Raw genomic sequence first — 16,731 nt, 5'->3', positions numbered from 1 at the left:
ATGAACGTTGTTTGCTTCTAAAATATTAGTATTAATGCAGTTTTGTATTGTTATTTCATTTAGTTGAAAATTTGAGACTATATTTAAATTTCAACATTACTATGTGAATAAGATATTATTTACTGTTCCTGTTTTTATAAAAAGCAGTGTTTGTATCTAAAGTAAATGCTTAAAGCATAAGTATTTTTGTATAAATGATTCAAATATGTGGCTGTTAAATTGACTGAATTGTTAGTAAAATATTTTATTTTTTGTAGTTGTTTAGTAAAACATATTAAATGTAAACCTATATATGTAAACTCACTCATAAATGCAACCAAATTCTTAAAATTCAAAAACAAAGCATTTATATATATTTTTTTTTTCATGCAAAGGCATCAACTCTGAATACATACTTTTAAATTGTATTGCATTGCTTAGTTAGCTAAAAGCAATGGTATTTTTTTTTTAAATCGAATGAATTTTAGTAATTGTGATTTGGTAAGTATTTTCATTTGTTAAGCTTTCTTTTAATGTTCAATCAACATTTTTTTCTTTTTAAGAAGTTTTCTCACAAATAATTGAAAACTATTATGAAACGCTTGTAGTAATTTATGAAAACATTTTAAATTGTAGTGGCTAAAAGTAAAACGCTAATGAACTAATAACATTAACTAATAGCATCTAATTTACTACATTTTTTATTGCTTTTGTATTAACAGAGTCAAAATCTACTGATAATATCACATCATACACAGTTCGAGGTCATATTTCAGCATTAAGTCCAGTTTCAACTATATCAAGTGGTTTTAGCAGCAACAGGAGTTCCACTGATAATATTGGTGGAATTGATGGTAATTTCATTATTTTAAAACCCTTAAAATATGCCATGTGTATTAGCTTAGTTTTTAAAGCAGTCGGTCCCAAATTCTGAAGCATCTTGTTTGGTTGATTGTAACGCAAATAGGTATTTTATCCAAAGGAACTATATCTCATGCTTCAAATGCTTGGAAAGTGCTTTTGCAAAAATTTTACAAAAGTGTTCTTTTTATTTACAGTTATGATTTTAATATACCATATTATATCTAGATGTATTAGTTATGTTTTTAATGGATACATGTTCACTTTCTTATCAATGGGTACATATTAGTTTTGTTGTTAATGGATACATACTAACTTTACTAATGCAAACTATACAAATTAGTTCTGTTCTCTTTTATATTCTAAATAAATATTAATTATCTCAGTTTTCCCTATCTCAAAATAAAATTCTAGCTTCATAACAGTATAAGTGGAAGATAATTTTAAAAGGTTTAATTGACAGATGTGTTTCCATAAAAAATTGGAGTACAAAATTTGTTTTGTTGATTTGTGGGTAGTATTTGTGGTTGACTTTATTTGGGCATGAGGTTAATGAAGAAAAGTTATTTACTAATAGAGTTAGAATGATAAAAATATGCAATTAGCAGCTATAATATTTTAATCTTTAAAAGTGATCGCGAAAATAAAAGATGAAATTTCATTATAATGGTATCGCACAGAAAACACATGTGTATAAATCCAAGTAGCATTAAGAACAAGTAATTTTTTCACTATCTAAGACCATTTTAGTGTCATTGTAAGATCTTAAAAGAAGTATGATCAGTTTAAGAATTCTTTATAAATTTAAATTTTACATAAATTGTGATTTTCAAAAAAACTTTAGTTTTAAAGCTTTTTATTGAAAAATCAAATACTTGTAAAAACAAAAAAACAATGTTTATTAATGTAAATAATCTCTATCACAATAACTTTACTTTTGTAATTATTGTGAAATTATGCTTTAAGGCAATTTTGTTTGAATTGTATAAATTTACAAATGAAATAACACTAGTAAATTGTTGCTGGTTTTTTTTCAATAAATTGTATTTTATAAAGTTACTGAAAATAATATATTAATAAAAAACATGAATGTTTTAGAACTTACAAGTTTAATTTTTTCCTTAAAAATCAAAACCACTGCCCATTTAAATTAACTGTCTTCTAGGAACGTACTATTTTTTAAAAAATGGCTTATTTTATAATCAGATACTTTAAACCTTTAAGAAATATTTAAAATTATGCAATTAAATTTTACAAGCATACATAAACATACATATACACTACAAGTTTATTGAAATGCTGCAGTGTTGATTATCTTTTATTTGTTTAAATGTATGTTTACCAACTTAATAAGACAAACTACATAAATAATGTGCACAAAGATTTATTATATTGTTTGAATAGCAGAGTTACTTTGTTAACTTGTGCTAACCTTACTTTTTGTTTGATAAAATAACTAATCTAAGGATGTTTTATTCTTTTGTCCTTTGAATTATCTTATTGAATTTGAAAAATAGAGTTTTGAGAAAAGTTATTCTATTTTTTTATAATGCTCTAATAGGAAGAGTTTCTGGAGAGTTTTATTCCAACTGACTTGAAAGTTAGAGAAAACATTCTTAAGATGTTGTACTATTAGATAAAAAAAATTATAAAATGAATTTTGTTGCATATTCAAAACCAAAATAAATGGGTTCATAAATAACCTAATGCTGGCTTTGCATGTTTTATTTATGTGATTTTTTTTTTTTTGAACTTGCTGTGTAGTTTACAAATTTTATTAAAGTTACTAATTCTATTAAATTAAAGTATACTAAGTTATATGTACTATTAGTTTACTAATTCTATTAAATTAAAGAATTTTTGAGGCAATGTTTTCATTTTTCTTATCTGATTTGATTGAAAATAAGTTACAAACTACTTGATATTTCATTACTTTTTATCAATTGAGTTTTTACAACAAAATCTTTTTAATACAAGTCACAAATAAATCACAAAATAATCACATCTTTTTTCTTTTCAGATTTTAGTGCCATTCAGCAACAAGTTTCAGAAGTTAATGACCGATACAACATTTTAGGATCAGAACTCTCAGAAAGAAATCAAGAAATTAGTGAAACTTTGAAAGAAGTAAAGTCTTACTTAAGTATTGTTAAGACATTATCTACCTTTGTGGAAGAAAAAACAAAAAAACTTCCTAAAGAGGGATTGCCTTCTAAAAAAGGAGCAATTGAGAGTCAATTAAAATTTATCAAGGTAAAGTTAAAGTACTCTGTTTTTGTGTCTAAAAAATTGTTCATTTTTTATATGAAATTAGTTTATTTTAATTTCACAATGTCTATATAGGGTCTTAAACAAGAAATTCAGGATAAGCAATCTGAAATGGATACTCTTAAATCTAATGTTAGTAACTTGGTTACAAGAAAGAAAATAGTTAAGGGAGGAACAGAACTTGAAGAAGAGGTTCTCACATTAGGTAAATACTTACTATATTACTTTATTTGTTGCCAAACTTATTTCCATAGCAAGTTTTCTCTTTTCTTAACTCTTTGGAAATAGATTTATTGATAAAACTTACGGATAAATTCCCGAAATTGACTTGTTTAATGAGAATTACTGTTTAACGAAATAATCTTGTTGTTTGACTTGTTTAACGAAATAATCTTGTTTAATGAATATGAATTCAATGATTTTACCTTGTTTCTTGTAACTGCATTCCCTCTACAACTTTCGAAATAAATTCTTTAAAAAAATTAAGAAGTATTTAGTGTATAATTTATTATTCATTTTCCTAGTTACGTTAAAGGGGTAAGTGATAAATGCAAACTAAAAACATTTTTTAAATTAAACTTTTCGTTTTATATTTGGATAAGTATTATCCCATAAAAATAATAAATAGGGTAAGGCTAGTTTGTATTTATTATGTACTTCTTATTAAAGAGAGAAATTGGCTGTCACTTTCAAAGAATATTGAAAAAAGATTGTTTTTCCTCCAAAACCTGATTGAGTATCAAGATTCTCTTCTAAGCATACAGAACTGGTTAAATCAAAAAGAAAAGATGCTTCAAGTTCTTGGACCAATTGCATCTGAACCACGTATGGTAACATCTCAAGTTCAACAAGTTCAGGTATACTAAATGCCATTATTATTTATTGGATCATTTTAAATTTCAGCTAACAATTTTTTTCTTTCTAAAAGCTATATGAAAAAATCTTTTATTTAATTGTGATTCAATCATTTAGAAACTCGTACAGTATTAATTTTTTAATAAAGCTATTATTAAAGACTTGAGATAGAATTAAGCAAAAACACCAATTCTAATGTAAAGTATGTAGACTGTATATAGACAAATTTAAATTTTAAAAAAAATCACAGACTAAGACTTCTTAAATATTTAATAGAATTTTCTCAAAAAATATACTTCACCCCCCCCCTCCAAAAGAAAAAAAACTTTTTGTTCCAATTTGGATTAAAATTTAACTACACATATGTATATAACTGATGTAGTTTATAATGAGCTTTGTTTAACTGATTTAGAAACCATGTCTTTAAATTCATTTTTTGTACATAAGCAGTATCCAATGCAAAAACACTAAAACCTCCAAACAACTGACTCTTTGGAGACTTTGCCTATGTGACCAGTGTTAAATTGTTGCTGCTATTCAGAGTCATAAATGTTCCAAAAGATAAATACAAAAATAGCAACATGTAAAAAATGGCAAAATGCATAGTTATAACTCAAAGAAAAAATCATAGTTTATAACTCAAATGAATAGTTAACTTACTTACTATTTTTTATAATTTACTATTATGATCACTTTTTTAAGATGTCATTGATTTGTATTTTCCATAACCATATGGAAGCTAATTTTCTCAAGCTTATTCCTTTTTTACTGTCCTCTAAAAATTTTATTTTATCCTTCAATGTAATGAATTTTTGCTTGTGATAATTACTCAAATTTCAATTATTCATTTTCTAAAGTTTTTATTGAGACATCAATCTTCCAGTGTCTGGAACATGAAGATAAAAAAAATGAAATTGCTCAACAAATACTACTTGCCTACTATTTTATATCATTATTATGATTTACTCACATTTGATTATTCATTTTATTATTGCACATTTTTTTATCATTACACATTATTTCTTTAGCGCAAGTGCTTACAATTTCTACAAACTGCTTAAATTGAAACCGACCGATGAGGTATTGATAATTATCTCTCATAGTGCATGTTCAAATAAAATTCTACAGACCACCCATGAAAGTAGCTCCTTATCTCTATATCTGTAGTAGGCGGAATTGAACTGTCCAAAACTATGATTGACTTCTGTATGAATACTTAAAAAATTCAATAGAAGAATGCTGTCATTTTTGCAAACCATCCTTGAAAGATGCAGCTTCATCTGTATTTGGAAAAATTGAACTGACCAATGTATGATTGACTATTGTATGACTGCTTAAAAAATTTTATTAATCACTTGAATATGATAAACCACAGGGAAATATATTTAATAATAATGAGCTAAAATTATTGCCGATAGGAGGTGAAAAATTGGAGAAAGGTAACTAAGACACCCCACGTGACAAAATTTTTGCTAGAAACGAGTGACCTTTGTTCAGAAATCGTTGTTCAGAAATTCCTTGTAATTTTAAATCCCATGGAAGACTTGTAGTATCATAAACATGGTTGCTCCTTGGAGGTAGCCGTTGGTTAGAGGCAGTGGTTTTACTGTACTACCAATAGTGTTTTGCATTTTGTCTAAATCCTGATTTGCTGAGGATTATTTGCTTAAATTAAAGTGCTTTTAAATTTTTTTATTGGCCTTAATTTTGGTATTTGTTTTATTGTTTTTACATAAATCTTTATTTAATTGTATTAATTATCTGTTATTAACTAAACAAGTTATCTTTAGGTCATGAGAGAAGAATTCACTTCCCAAGAAGCTTCTATTAATCGTTTGAAGACGTTATCAATCACAATTATTGAATATTTACAAAGTATAGGATCTAATACTGAGAAAGTTGAAGAAGAAATTAACTTGATTCAGAGCTTATACTGTGATATGTCAAATAACTTAATTGAGCGAGAGAAAAACTTGGATGCTGCCATGGGTGTCTCTAAAGGCTTTTATAAAAATCTTGCTGAGTTGCAAAGCAAATTGCAGCAACTTAGTGACAAATTTGAAAAGTTTGAAGAAGAAAATTACAGTTCTGATGTGCTGTTGAAGAAAATAACGGTGAGTCTTTACCGGAAATTTTTGCTCATTAATTCCTAAAATATTCTATAATTTTTTAACAAAACAGTAAACAGTTCCCGACAAATTCAATTTGTTATAACTATTAAAATTCATTTTGTTATTAAAATACATTTGGATATAATTAATTTACTATTAAAATAAAGCATTCTTGCTAAATACAATTACAGTGGAATCTCATGCAGAGGTGCCAACTGCCACAGACAGAGTATTTTGAAAAGCGGTAGAGAAATAAAAACGAAAATTTTCAAATTTTAGGTTAATTTTGCTGACTTTTTAAAAAGGCTCAACACAGCTTAACTGCAGCAAAAGGGCATATAATTTAAACCTTAGAATTATTTGGAAGCAGTGGTATGTAAAAACCTTATTAATCGAATTTATTAAACCAAGAAGCATACATTAAAAGACTACCCCTCGAAAATATTTATCCACTGTCCGGAGCAAGTTGGCATCTCTGCCTCATGTTATGAACACTCCTGCAAAGCAGATTTCCTCTTATTACAGACATATTTTAATTCTCCATAAATCTTCTATGAATAAACCATTGTGTACCTTCTCTGCAAAGCTTACACTTCTGTGACAGGGCGCAAACAATCATTAATGCCCTGAAACGTTATTTTCTATCTCTTCAAACTGGACATCAATTTTTCTAAATTGACCAATAAAGTTTGATAGAAAATAGAATTAAAAATAAATTTTGAAATTTTTAATAATTTCCTATATTTACAGTTCTGTAAAGTAAAAATAAGGCTTTCAATTTTTGTTACATTTGAATTTGCAGCTGATTTTTAATTGATGCTAATTTGTGGAAAGATAATTGTTATATTGCAGTTCTAGTAAACATTAATTTTTTAAGCATCTTGTACCTATGACTAAGTAAAAGGAAAGTAACTTAAGTATCACTAAAATTATGTTTATTATTTGTAGATTATTACTGCTTAAAGTTTATTACTAGTAGTAGAAATTTTTTCAGTATTATTAATTTATGAAAATTACTGCTTCGTGAATAAATTGAGAATAAAGTTAATTTATAATAATTTTGTAATAGTTGATTTAGTAAATAAATTAATATAATTGCAATCACTTGAAGTTTGATATTGTAATAAGATATTGCAAACAACTATAATTTACAATAAAGATATGGGGAAAAAAGTTGGTAAATGTGGATTAATAATATTTAGCAGACCTATTTCTTTAATTAAAATTGGTTATTTTTTAATGAATTTTTAAAAATATATTGTTCTAATGTAAATAATGTATATTTTAATTAATTAAACATTTATTTTAACTGGAGAATAATACTAAACATGTAAGAGACTATGGGATAGAAATACTAATCCATATGTTAGTACCCACCAAAAACTACAGTAACTACAAGTTAAATCTACAATAAATTTGACTCATTTGATGATGCTAATAAATTTAGATACCTTCATGAATCATGATCACATTTCCAGTGATTTGTAATTATGGTGTTTTAGTCACCATGAATTGCTTCCCTTTTCTATATTTATAGATTTTATTTGCTCATTTTTTAATAATAAGTAATGTTATAATCCTTCTACTTAAATAGGAACTAGAGGATGAACTTGAAAAGCTTCGACCTTCATTAACAGATGCCTCCAGTTCTTCTGTTCAACTTTGTGAAATATTAAGTGACTCGTCTTCTAAAAACGAAATCAAGTACAAAATCAATGTTTTGGAAAAATCCTATGCTAATATACAAAAGAAAATTGGTAAGTATGAATTACCATTTACTTACTCATTACTTATTCTAAATATGAAACCTATATAATTTAATTATAATTATAATTTTCTTCTTCTGGACAAAACATAGCAAAAAATAAATTTTACTATGTTACAGTACCTGATTCAACTCACTTTAAAAAAAAATGACTCTCACTTATAAATATATCTTTATGAAAAATTTATAAATATTCAACTGTTTTGTGTAATTTATGAGTTATGAAAAATATTCTTATTAGTTTTGTTTAAAATAATTAATATTTGTTACATTTATGCTCAAAATGTATTGAGGAAATTTTTCTCCAAAACTTTTTTAATTTCTTTTAATTTTTTTTTTTTCATTTTATAATAATTGTAACGACATATAATTTTGAATTATTTTCAGAATTGAAAAAAGCTGAATTAGAATCTATACTAAATGAAGACAAACTGTTTTATAAAGTATGTAAGGATATCCAACAATGGTTGAGTGACATGGATTCCAAACTTTCCCGTTCTCTACCAATTTCCACAAGCATTGAAAAGCTATCCAAGAACTTGAAAGAATATGAGGTAATTTTATTTTTTAGATTCTCAGTTAGTATTGAACTTTAAATTCGTATATAATTGACATGTAGCTATACAATTAGCTAAGTAGAGTATTAATGTATATCAGAAATTTTAATATTCTTAATGCAAATTACATTTTGAATTTTTATAAACATAACATACATGAATTATGCCTTCTGTGAGTAAATTCACCACTATATAAAATAAATTTAATCAAAGCAGTATACCTTTTGTAGAACAAGTAATATTTATTAAGTGTAGTTATATCCAACCAAACGAAAAACAGAGTATGTTTTTCTAATTTTTATGTGTTTATGTGATTATGATTTCGATTCTTGTGTTTGAATATTGCTTTTGGTATTTTTGAAGCAAATAATTCTTTTTTTTTTTTTTTTTTTTTTTTTTTTTTTTTTTTTTTTTTTTTTTTTTTTTTTTNTTTTTTTTTTTTTTTTGCTTAATTTTTGTAAAATATGCATGAACATTATAAATGAATAATATAAAATCAAAATATTTTAAGGCTTACTATAAGGAGGTTATTAATAAGGAGCATGAAGTTTACTTGTGCCTTAGCAAAGGTTCTGATATGTTAACTAAGTTATCTGGAAAACAAGAACCATCTTCAGTAAAGAAGAAGCTTGACTCAATTAAAACACAGTTTGAAAAAGTGAAAAAGACTGCTACTGATAAGTAAGCTTTATTTTATGTTAATTAGATATAACATTAAATATGTTCAAGGCCGGATTAACCTATAGGCACACTAGGCACGTGCCTAGGGCCTACGAAATTCAGAGGCCTACGAAGAACTTGGGAGAAAAAAATTTGTTGACAAAAATAATTTAGCTTTAAAAACAACAAGTGTATTTTGCACAAAATTATGAAGATACAAATAAAAATATAATATTTTTCGGTAATAAATTATTTTGCAGAATCTTATGATCTAATATATTACTTTTTCGCGATTTTTGGATTCAACGAAATCTTGTATTAGCTGTCGAATTCCAAGACTACGCAAAATGTCGTATTCAATAGACATAAGTGCGAGCGATGCTAAACGATCTTGATTCATTGCTGAATGCAAATAATTTTTTATCAATTTTAATCTGGAGAAAGATCTTTTTCCTTCTGCATTTGATCCAAGAATCGACAAATATATTCTTAATGCAATGTGAGGAAAAGTATTCACAAGTTTATCTTTAATTGCCTAGGGCCTACGAAAATTGGCTGTGCCTAGGGCCTACGAAAGGTATAATCCGGCTCTGAATATGTTTATTTCTTATTTTAATGAAATGTGGATTTTTTATTGAGGTAAAAAAGAGCATATGATAAAAAAAAAAATTCTTAAAGACTTCCATTTATCATGAATTTCTTTTTATAATTATTTCATTCTGTAATTTCATTAATGTTAAAAAAAAAAGTGTTATTTTGTGAAAAATATGTTATTTTAAAATTACAGGCAGATACGAATAAGAAAATTATAATTCATAAAATTAAATTTTGAAACACAACTGCTTCATTATTCTGTCAAATTACTTCTTAATATGTTGAATATAATGAAACTTCGTGTAAATGAATAATGTTAGTGAAATGATTAGTTATGTGTATTCATGGGGTATAAAGCTAGAGCTGAAAACAAGGCAACCAAAATTGCAATATGCAATTACCACTTGCGAAGCAATAGAAAGATGTTTTTCTCAAAAAACAGATATTATACGAAAATATTAAATTAAAGGAAAATAGAATTTTAGTAATAGCTATTGAAATAATTTAAGAGCGTAAAGGTAATAGCTATTATGTATACAAATGTGTAAATATAACTGTTTCCTGAAAAAGAAAGAAAATATGCATAGTTTATTTTATGTTTTAAATTTAGAAATTATGTAACTATTTTTATAGAAAATGTATATTTCTCCTACAATTTTATTCATATTTTTCTTTAGAAATACTGTTCTTCGAAGTTGCTTAGAAAAGTGTAAAAATTTGAATGCTGCAACTGAAACCTTTGAGCCTTGGTTAACATCAATGCAAGAGAAAATAACTGTATTCAATGAACCTACTCTCAAGCGAGATGCCTTGAATAAAAAACTGAAAGAAATTCAAGTAAATTTTTACTTATATCTGTAAATTCAAGTAAATTTTTATTATATATTATTTATTTGTTTAATTTCAATGTGTTATATTATCTGGAATTATTAGATCCAATGGCTTTCTAGTTTCTGTGCGTGTTACAAAGCAAATCTATGATGTTCTAGATGTGTGTGTTTTTTTTAAATAGGAGTTTTTCAAAAACCATCACTAAATTGAAAAAAAATACGTAACAAAAAATATTGATTTTTAAAAATTGGTTGTTTACGGATCCCTAGCTATAATCAACAAAAACTACACTATATATACAATACATATTATAAAATTTTGTCATTGTAATTTCAGTAGTTATAAAATATATTGCAAAATGTAGTAATATAATATTTATTACAAAAATATGAAATGACTATCTATATTTATGTCGTTTCTTTTATTTCTCTTTTTACTTGCCTTTCATTTACATGTATTGTTATGAGATCAAATGTTTTAATGAATTTCTTGCTAATCACTTATTTTATTACAGTTACTTACAAAAACATACAAAAAGCTCATTTTTTAAGGAAATTTTTTTTTTTCGTTTATAATTTTGTTTTCACTAGTTAAAAAAACATATTCCTTCTAGATTTTGCGTGGTGAAATGTCTGTCCATTCTCAAGAATTTCAAAATATTCAAAGTCTTGGTGAAGCAATTTTGACAAGTTGTGATTCTGATAAAGATTTATTGAAAAAACGTTTAGATGAGATGAGCAAAAAATGGAAGAAGCTCACTGATGGTAAATTCATTTGTTTAATATTGTTTTCCAGTTTATATATTAAAATTCATTTGAGCTTTTAAGGAAAAATGCAACTATTTTAAATGCTAGAATTAATATTTTATAAAGTATAACTTATATTGTAAGGTCTCAATTGACTTTAGTTATTTTATTCTTTTTTTTTCTGTAGTTTCCTGATTACTTCAGGCCTTTTTATTTTGAGCTTAAATAATTTTTTTAAATTTATTTCTATTGTGTTAAATTTTTGAAGTGGTAAGATATAGTGCTGTCTTTTAAAGTTGTGTAAAATATTAATAATAATGTAATAATTTTTTTTTAAAAACATTTTACAAAGTAATTATGTTTTTCTTTTAAGCCCTAAATTTTCTCTTATATGGGATTGCTTGTAATGGAGCAGATGCTAGTTATTAGAATATGCAATATTTTTATATCAATATTTTTATATGTTTATTAATTATTACTAGTTTTATTTGCAATGTCAATATCACATTTTAGACCATATGCACTATTTTATTTTGAATATTAACAATTAAAAAATTAACTTGAAGTTACTAATTTTTTACCATGTTTTTCTTGTCATTCAAGAATTAAACAAGTAAAACCATTTTAGAACAAAACATCAAGAAGTTAAAATTAAAATATTTTTTTTTGTTTCACAATCCCCACATAGAATAATCAGACATTTTAGATGCGAAACATTTATAAATTCTAATTTGTATTTGAGTTAATTTCATTTTGCATTTTTTAGAACCTATAATGATTCTCTATCTCTATATATTTTCTATATACTTGTGGTTTTTAGATTCTATTCACAAGCTTGGAAGGGTGATAAAATGTATCCAGATAAAAACAAAGTAATACAGCCTATTCTCTTTTGTTATGGATTCTATGTTCTATAAACGTCCGATATAACATCCAAATATCTCAACCAAAATTAAACTTTCATTATTTTTATTCACCAGAAAATCTGTTCTAAAACTAGTATTAATACTTTTATGTTTACAAGTGTTGCCTTTTTAGATTTTTAACCCACTTGAAATCATTTGTTCATTACATTTCTTATTTATTTTAGTGTTTACCTAAGTTATTTGATAAGTTTAAACCGTTCTATAGACATAATGATGTAAAACTCTGGCCTTAAAGTTTTTTATGCCTCTTATTACTCAGTTTTCTACCTACTCTGTAAAATGATAGTTTACTTTTTTATTAGAAATATCAACGAGAAATCAGCTTCTGGATGACTTATCTCAGCTTTTATTTGAATTTGATGAAAAATTCAGAGATGTAGAACACACTGTCCAACGTATAGAGGACAGAATTTGCTCACATGATACATTAGAAATCTCTGGAGATAGAATTATGCTAGAAAGACTACAGGTAAAATAATTTTAATTAAAATTCTAATTATTATCATATTTTTAAACCTAACTTTCTAATTACAAGTATCATTAAAATTTCATTTCTTTTATGCAGTATTTATTTTTGTTTACTTTATATACATATAATGCCTGACTACAACTTCATTATATGTGTATGATTTATGGTTCCTTTTTTTTTATTTATGACACCTTTTACTGCCAAAACCAACTAGCATCATCTTGCGGAAGTTACAAATTAATATATATATGTGTGTGTGTGTGTAAAAAGAATTATTTTATTTATTTACATATATTACTTTGCAAATAATTTATTTCCCTTCTTAATTTAATATTGATCCGAACAGTTTAGCATATTTTTAGAAAATCCCTATAGTGCATGTACTAAACAAACCATGCATCACTGTTGTTTGCTTTGTCTCAATTTTTTCTTTCTTTGTTTGGATTATTCTAAACTTAAAAGTCTATGTAATGACAATATTAATAATCTTAAGTTATAAAAATAAAAAATTGAGCAATACAAAAATTTTTCCTGAAACCAGAACAAATCTTATTCATGAATAATATTAGGGCATTAAAATAATTACCCAATGATTACAGTGGATGAATTTTTGAGTTTGCCTATTTCTTCATGAGTCAACTGGTTATTAGAAATTTTCTACCGCTATCAGTCCCCTCTTACCACATTGTTAATTTTTTCACCTGCTAACAGAATCCTAAAATATAGCCTTGATAAAAAAAAAAGCATTGCATGGAAAAGTAACTTTATAATCGTATAAATTTCATAAAATTTAATAGTTTTACTCTAAATTACTGATTGATTTTCTTTTTTTTCTCATATTTAATCATTTCTGTTTATAGGCATTGCTAAATGAAACTAAAACTGTTAAGGAAGAAATAAGAAATGTCAGAAAATTTTCCAAAGTTCTCATTGATAAAGCTGGTCCAAATGCTGATGCTTCTGAAATAGTGAAAAATTTAGATTCGATTGAAAAGCGTCATCAGTCTCTTCAGAAAAAGTTGGAAGAAAAATGTTCTTCAATGAGTACATCATACAAAGTTGTTTCAGTATTTATGGTATGTCTCAAATTCGTTTTTATTTTCTGTAAAATTTTTGAAACGATGTAAATAGCATTTTAATTATAAAAAGCATTATAGAATTTTATCAAAGTATTTACAGAAAATTAACAAAACCTTTATTACAGGAAAGTATCAAATCTCTCCAGACAGAAATCAACTCACTAGAAGAAACGTTTGATGATATGCATTCTATTTCAAGAGATTATCAAGTTCTCAAAACTCAACTAAAGGAGCTAAAGGTTTGTTTTCTTGTAAACAAAAGTTTCTTTAACTTTCATGATATTATTGTTTAATATTAATCAGCAGATTTATTGTTTCAATACTCTTTCTTTTAATAAAATTTTAAACTATTAAATTTATTTATTTTTGCTGGATAAAGTTCCCAAACTAAACTCATTTAAAATATTACTGATAGAAAGAAATATATGTTTTGAAAATTAGCTGCTGAATCACATTATGTACGTTGCAAAATAAGTTTAAAAAAGAGTTTCTATTGCCATAAACTGTGTGACTGTACTTTTAAGGTGCAATGCAAAAGCCTCATCTCACTAGATGCTTTCCCAAATAAAGTTGTTTCATAAAAAGTCTAAAATCTCAAAAAGATAAAAGTGATGAGTTAAAGACGTTTCTCTGTGCATATTTGCCTAGTAAAATTTAATTTGACATTTTGGCATGCAAAAAAATAATGTTTTATAGCTTTTCCTTCATAATTTAGCACCTTTTTCTTTTTTTTGTTTTTTTGTATAGGCATTCTATTCGAATTTCATGAATTCTTTGTGTGCTTAGCTTAGAAATGTTTAATTGTTATAACGAATCGCTAAAACATTTTTGTATTTAACAAATATAATTATTTTCTCTAGACATTCAAATCCAGTATCTCAAAAACCAAGGAGAGCTATACTTCTGCCAAAAAAGTTTATGATGATATGGTTAAAAAGAACATTTGTGACACTAAAACTTATTTGGAACAGGTAATAGATTTTATTTTTTAATTTTCTATCAGAAATATTATATTTTTTTCATATCCACTTAAAAAAATTATTCAGTATTTACTAGTATTGAATAATTATGTTATAAAATTGTAACCTTCAATTTATATCAATCTTAAATGCACATTCTTTTATTTAAATATTTAAAACCTCAGTTGAAATATTTTATGAAGTTATCATTATTCACCCCTAGCTTGCTTACAAGTAACTAAATTAGAAAAAAATTATTCTGTCACTGAAAAATTAATTGTTTATTTTCAGTAGTTTAAACAATTTTATGATTAATTATTTTTATTTTTCAAACTCACTTTCACAGTTTTATACTAATTTTAAAAAACATTTAGAAAAGTTTCACAGTTTGAGGGCATTTTAACTTTAATGAAAATTGTAGATAGTTTTAATTTTTAGCCATGTCAACTGTAAAAAAAAATTACATGTTAAAAATTTAAAGTTTTTACTGAATTTCCAATATACTTTATCAGTAAATGCTAGTAGTATTGCACTTTTTTCACTTCTGATATACCCAGATTTGAATTAGGCCTCATAGTTAATTATATTACTTTTTTTCATAAAAAAAATTAAACAGTTACAGATTTTTGGCACTTATTGATGCTACTAAAACCTTAACAATAACTATCAAGAAACTAGCCGGAAGTAAGTTTTTTATTGTTTAAAAACTTTGTTTTAAATAATTGTGATACACACACTTCTAAAGTTTTCTTTTAAATATGTTTAGCTTTATTCACTTTGTTTTCTGTAGCTTTTAGTTTCTTATTTATAATTCAGTGGAATATATTTAATAAAGCATTAGATAAAACATGTGTACCTGAGTTTTGATTACTATACTTTGGGAAGTTTTACACAAATGTTGTTTTTTTCAGATGAACAACTTTAACAAAAAGATTGGAAGAATTGAGGAGCGTGTTAAAGAAAGAGAAATTTCTATTGAGACATCAATTACTCGTCTTGAAAGCTTTCAGTCGGTTTATAAAGAAACATTGGATAAGATTAGTTCTTTAATAAATGAAGAGAAGAAAATAGAAATTACACTGGGAGATGTTGATTCTATTCGATCACAACAGAAAACATTTAAAGTGAGTGGTCAATATCATATCATAACTGTTTCATTGTCTATTGCAATTAATAATTCAAATCAAAACTATTTACATTTAAAATTTCATCAATATTTCAGACAATTTTATTAAAATGAATTATTAAACAGATACAGTAAGAAAATGTCTTCTGCACGACATAACTAAAAGTTCACATTAATAAAACTTAGTATTTTAAGATAGTTTTAAAAGAAAAGGTTTATTTTGATACATTAGAATATAGTTCTATCATCCTGTTTTTGTTGTTTTTTGTTTCCTTGCTGTTCTTTTTCTGTATGAAGATAAATTTTTAAGTGATGGCTATAATATTGACTTTTGATATATATATTTTGGAATGAATTCTGCTTGTTAATTATTGATATTTAGAATTTGTATCTATCTTGAGAGATATAAATTTTTCAAAAAACCATACTTTACTTTAAAAAGTTACATGTACTTATAAACAGAGTTAAGCTTTGTAAATTTAAACTCAATATTTATGTAATTTCATCCTATGTTAATAAAATATTATCAAAATTTAAAATATATCATTATAATTTACTAGTAATTTTTGCATAATATCAAAAAGTGAGTTAATTATTCAACACTATTGTTTCTTTACTGTATTATATTTTTGTAACTATAGTTTTATAATTCAGCATTATAAGTTTAGTTTTTCTTTGAAAAATAAACCAAAACATAGTCGAATATACAATAGAAACACAAACAGAAATCTCCTGACATAGTCATGATTAAAGGTAAAAAATGTTGTTAATTATCTGAATAATAAATTAGACAACTTGTGTCCTTTGTTTTAGAAATTTAAACAAATCTTTATTTAATTAAGACTTTATTGCTAGTAATTTTGAAATGATAGAAACTATTTTCAAGATCATGTTAAAAAAAAGTGTAATTTTGGATTCATAAAATTCTAGACACAATAGAATTAA

General features: G+C 25.3%; 1 protein-coding gene across 9 annotated transcripts in view; it reads left to right on the top strand.

The window, feature by feature from the left end:
• Positions 1-16,731, top strand: part of LOC107443336 (dystonin) — a 289,005-nt gene that overhangs the window by 228,265 nt on the left and 44,009 nt on the right. For 8 of the 9 annotated variants that reach the window (XM_043041044.2, XM_043041042.2, XM_043041041.2 and 5 more), the window contains 15 exons: positions 702-833; positions 2,861-3,093; positions 3,184-3,313; positions 3,778-3,965; positions 5,754-6,077; positions 7,669-7,831; positions 8,227-8,393; positions 8,908-9,077; positions 10,328-10,487; positions 11,095-11,245; positions 12,456-12,622; positions 13,483-13,698; positions 13,827-13,940; positions 14,562-14,672; positions 15,572-15,784. In XM_043041044.2, coding sequence (XP_042896978.1) covers positions 702-833; positions 2,861-3,093; positions 3,184-3,313; positions 3,778-3,965; positions 5,754-6,077; positions 7,669-7,831; positions 8,227-8,393; positions 8,908-9,077; positions 10,328-10,487; positions 11,095-11,245; positions 12,456-12,622; positions 13,483-13,698; positions 13,827-13,940; positions 14,562-14,672; positions 15,572-15,784 — 2,639 coding nt within the window. The remainder of the gene's footprint in view (positions 1-701; positions 834-2,860; positions 3,094-3,183; positions 3,314-3,777; positions 3,966-5,753; positions 6,078-7,668; positions 7,832-8,226; positions 8,394-8,907; positions 9,078-10,327; positions 10,488-11,094; positions 11,246-12,455; positions 12,623-13,482; positions 13,699-13,826; positions 13,941-14,561; positions 14,673-15,571; positions 15,785-16,731) is intronic. The other variant, XM_043041043.2, reaches the window with a different exon arrangement.

Source organism: Parasteatoda tepidariorum, chromosome X2, assembly GCF_043381705.1.
Source record: "Parasteatoda tepidariorum isolate YZ-2023 chromosome X2, CAS_Ptep_4.0, whole genome shotgun sequence".
Taxonomy (NCBI): Eukaryota; Metazoa; Arthropoda; class Arachnida; order Araneae; family Theridiidae; genus Parasteatoda; species Parasteatoda tepidariorum.
Note: the sequence above shows the minus strand (reverse complement) of the source record. Positions and strands in the feature narration are given on the sequence as shown.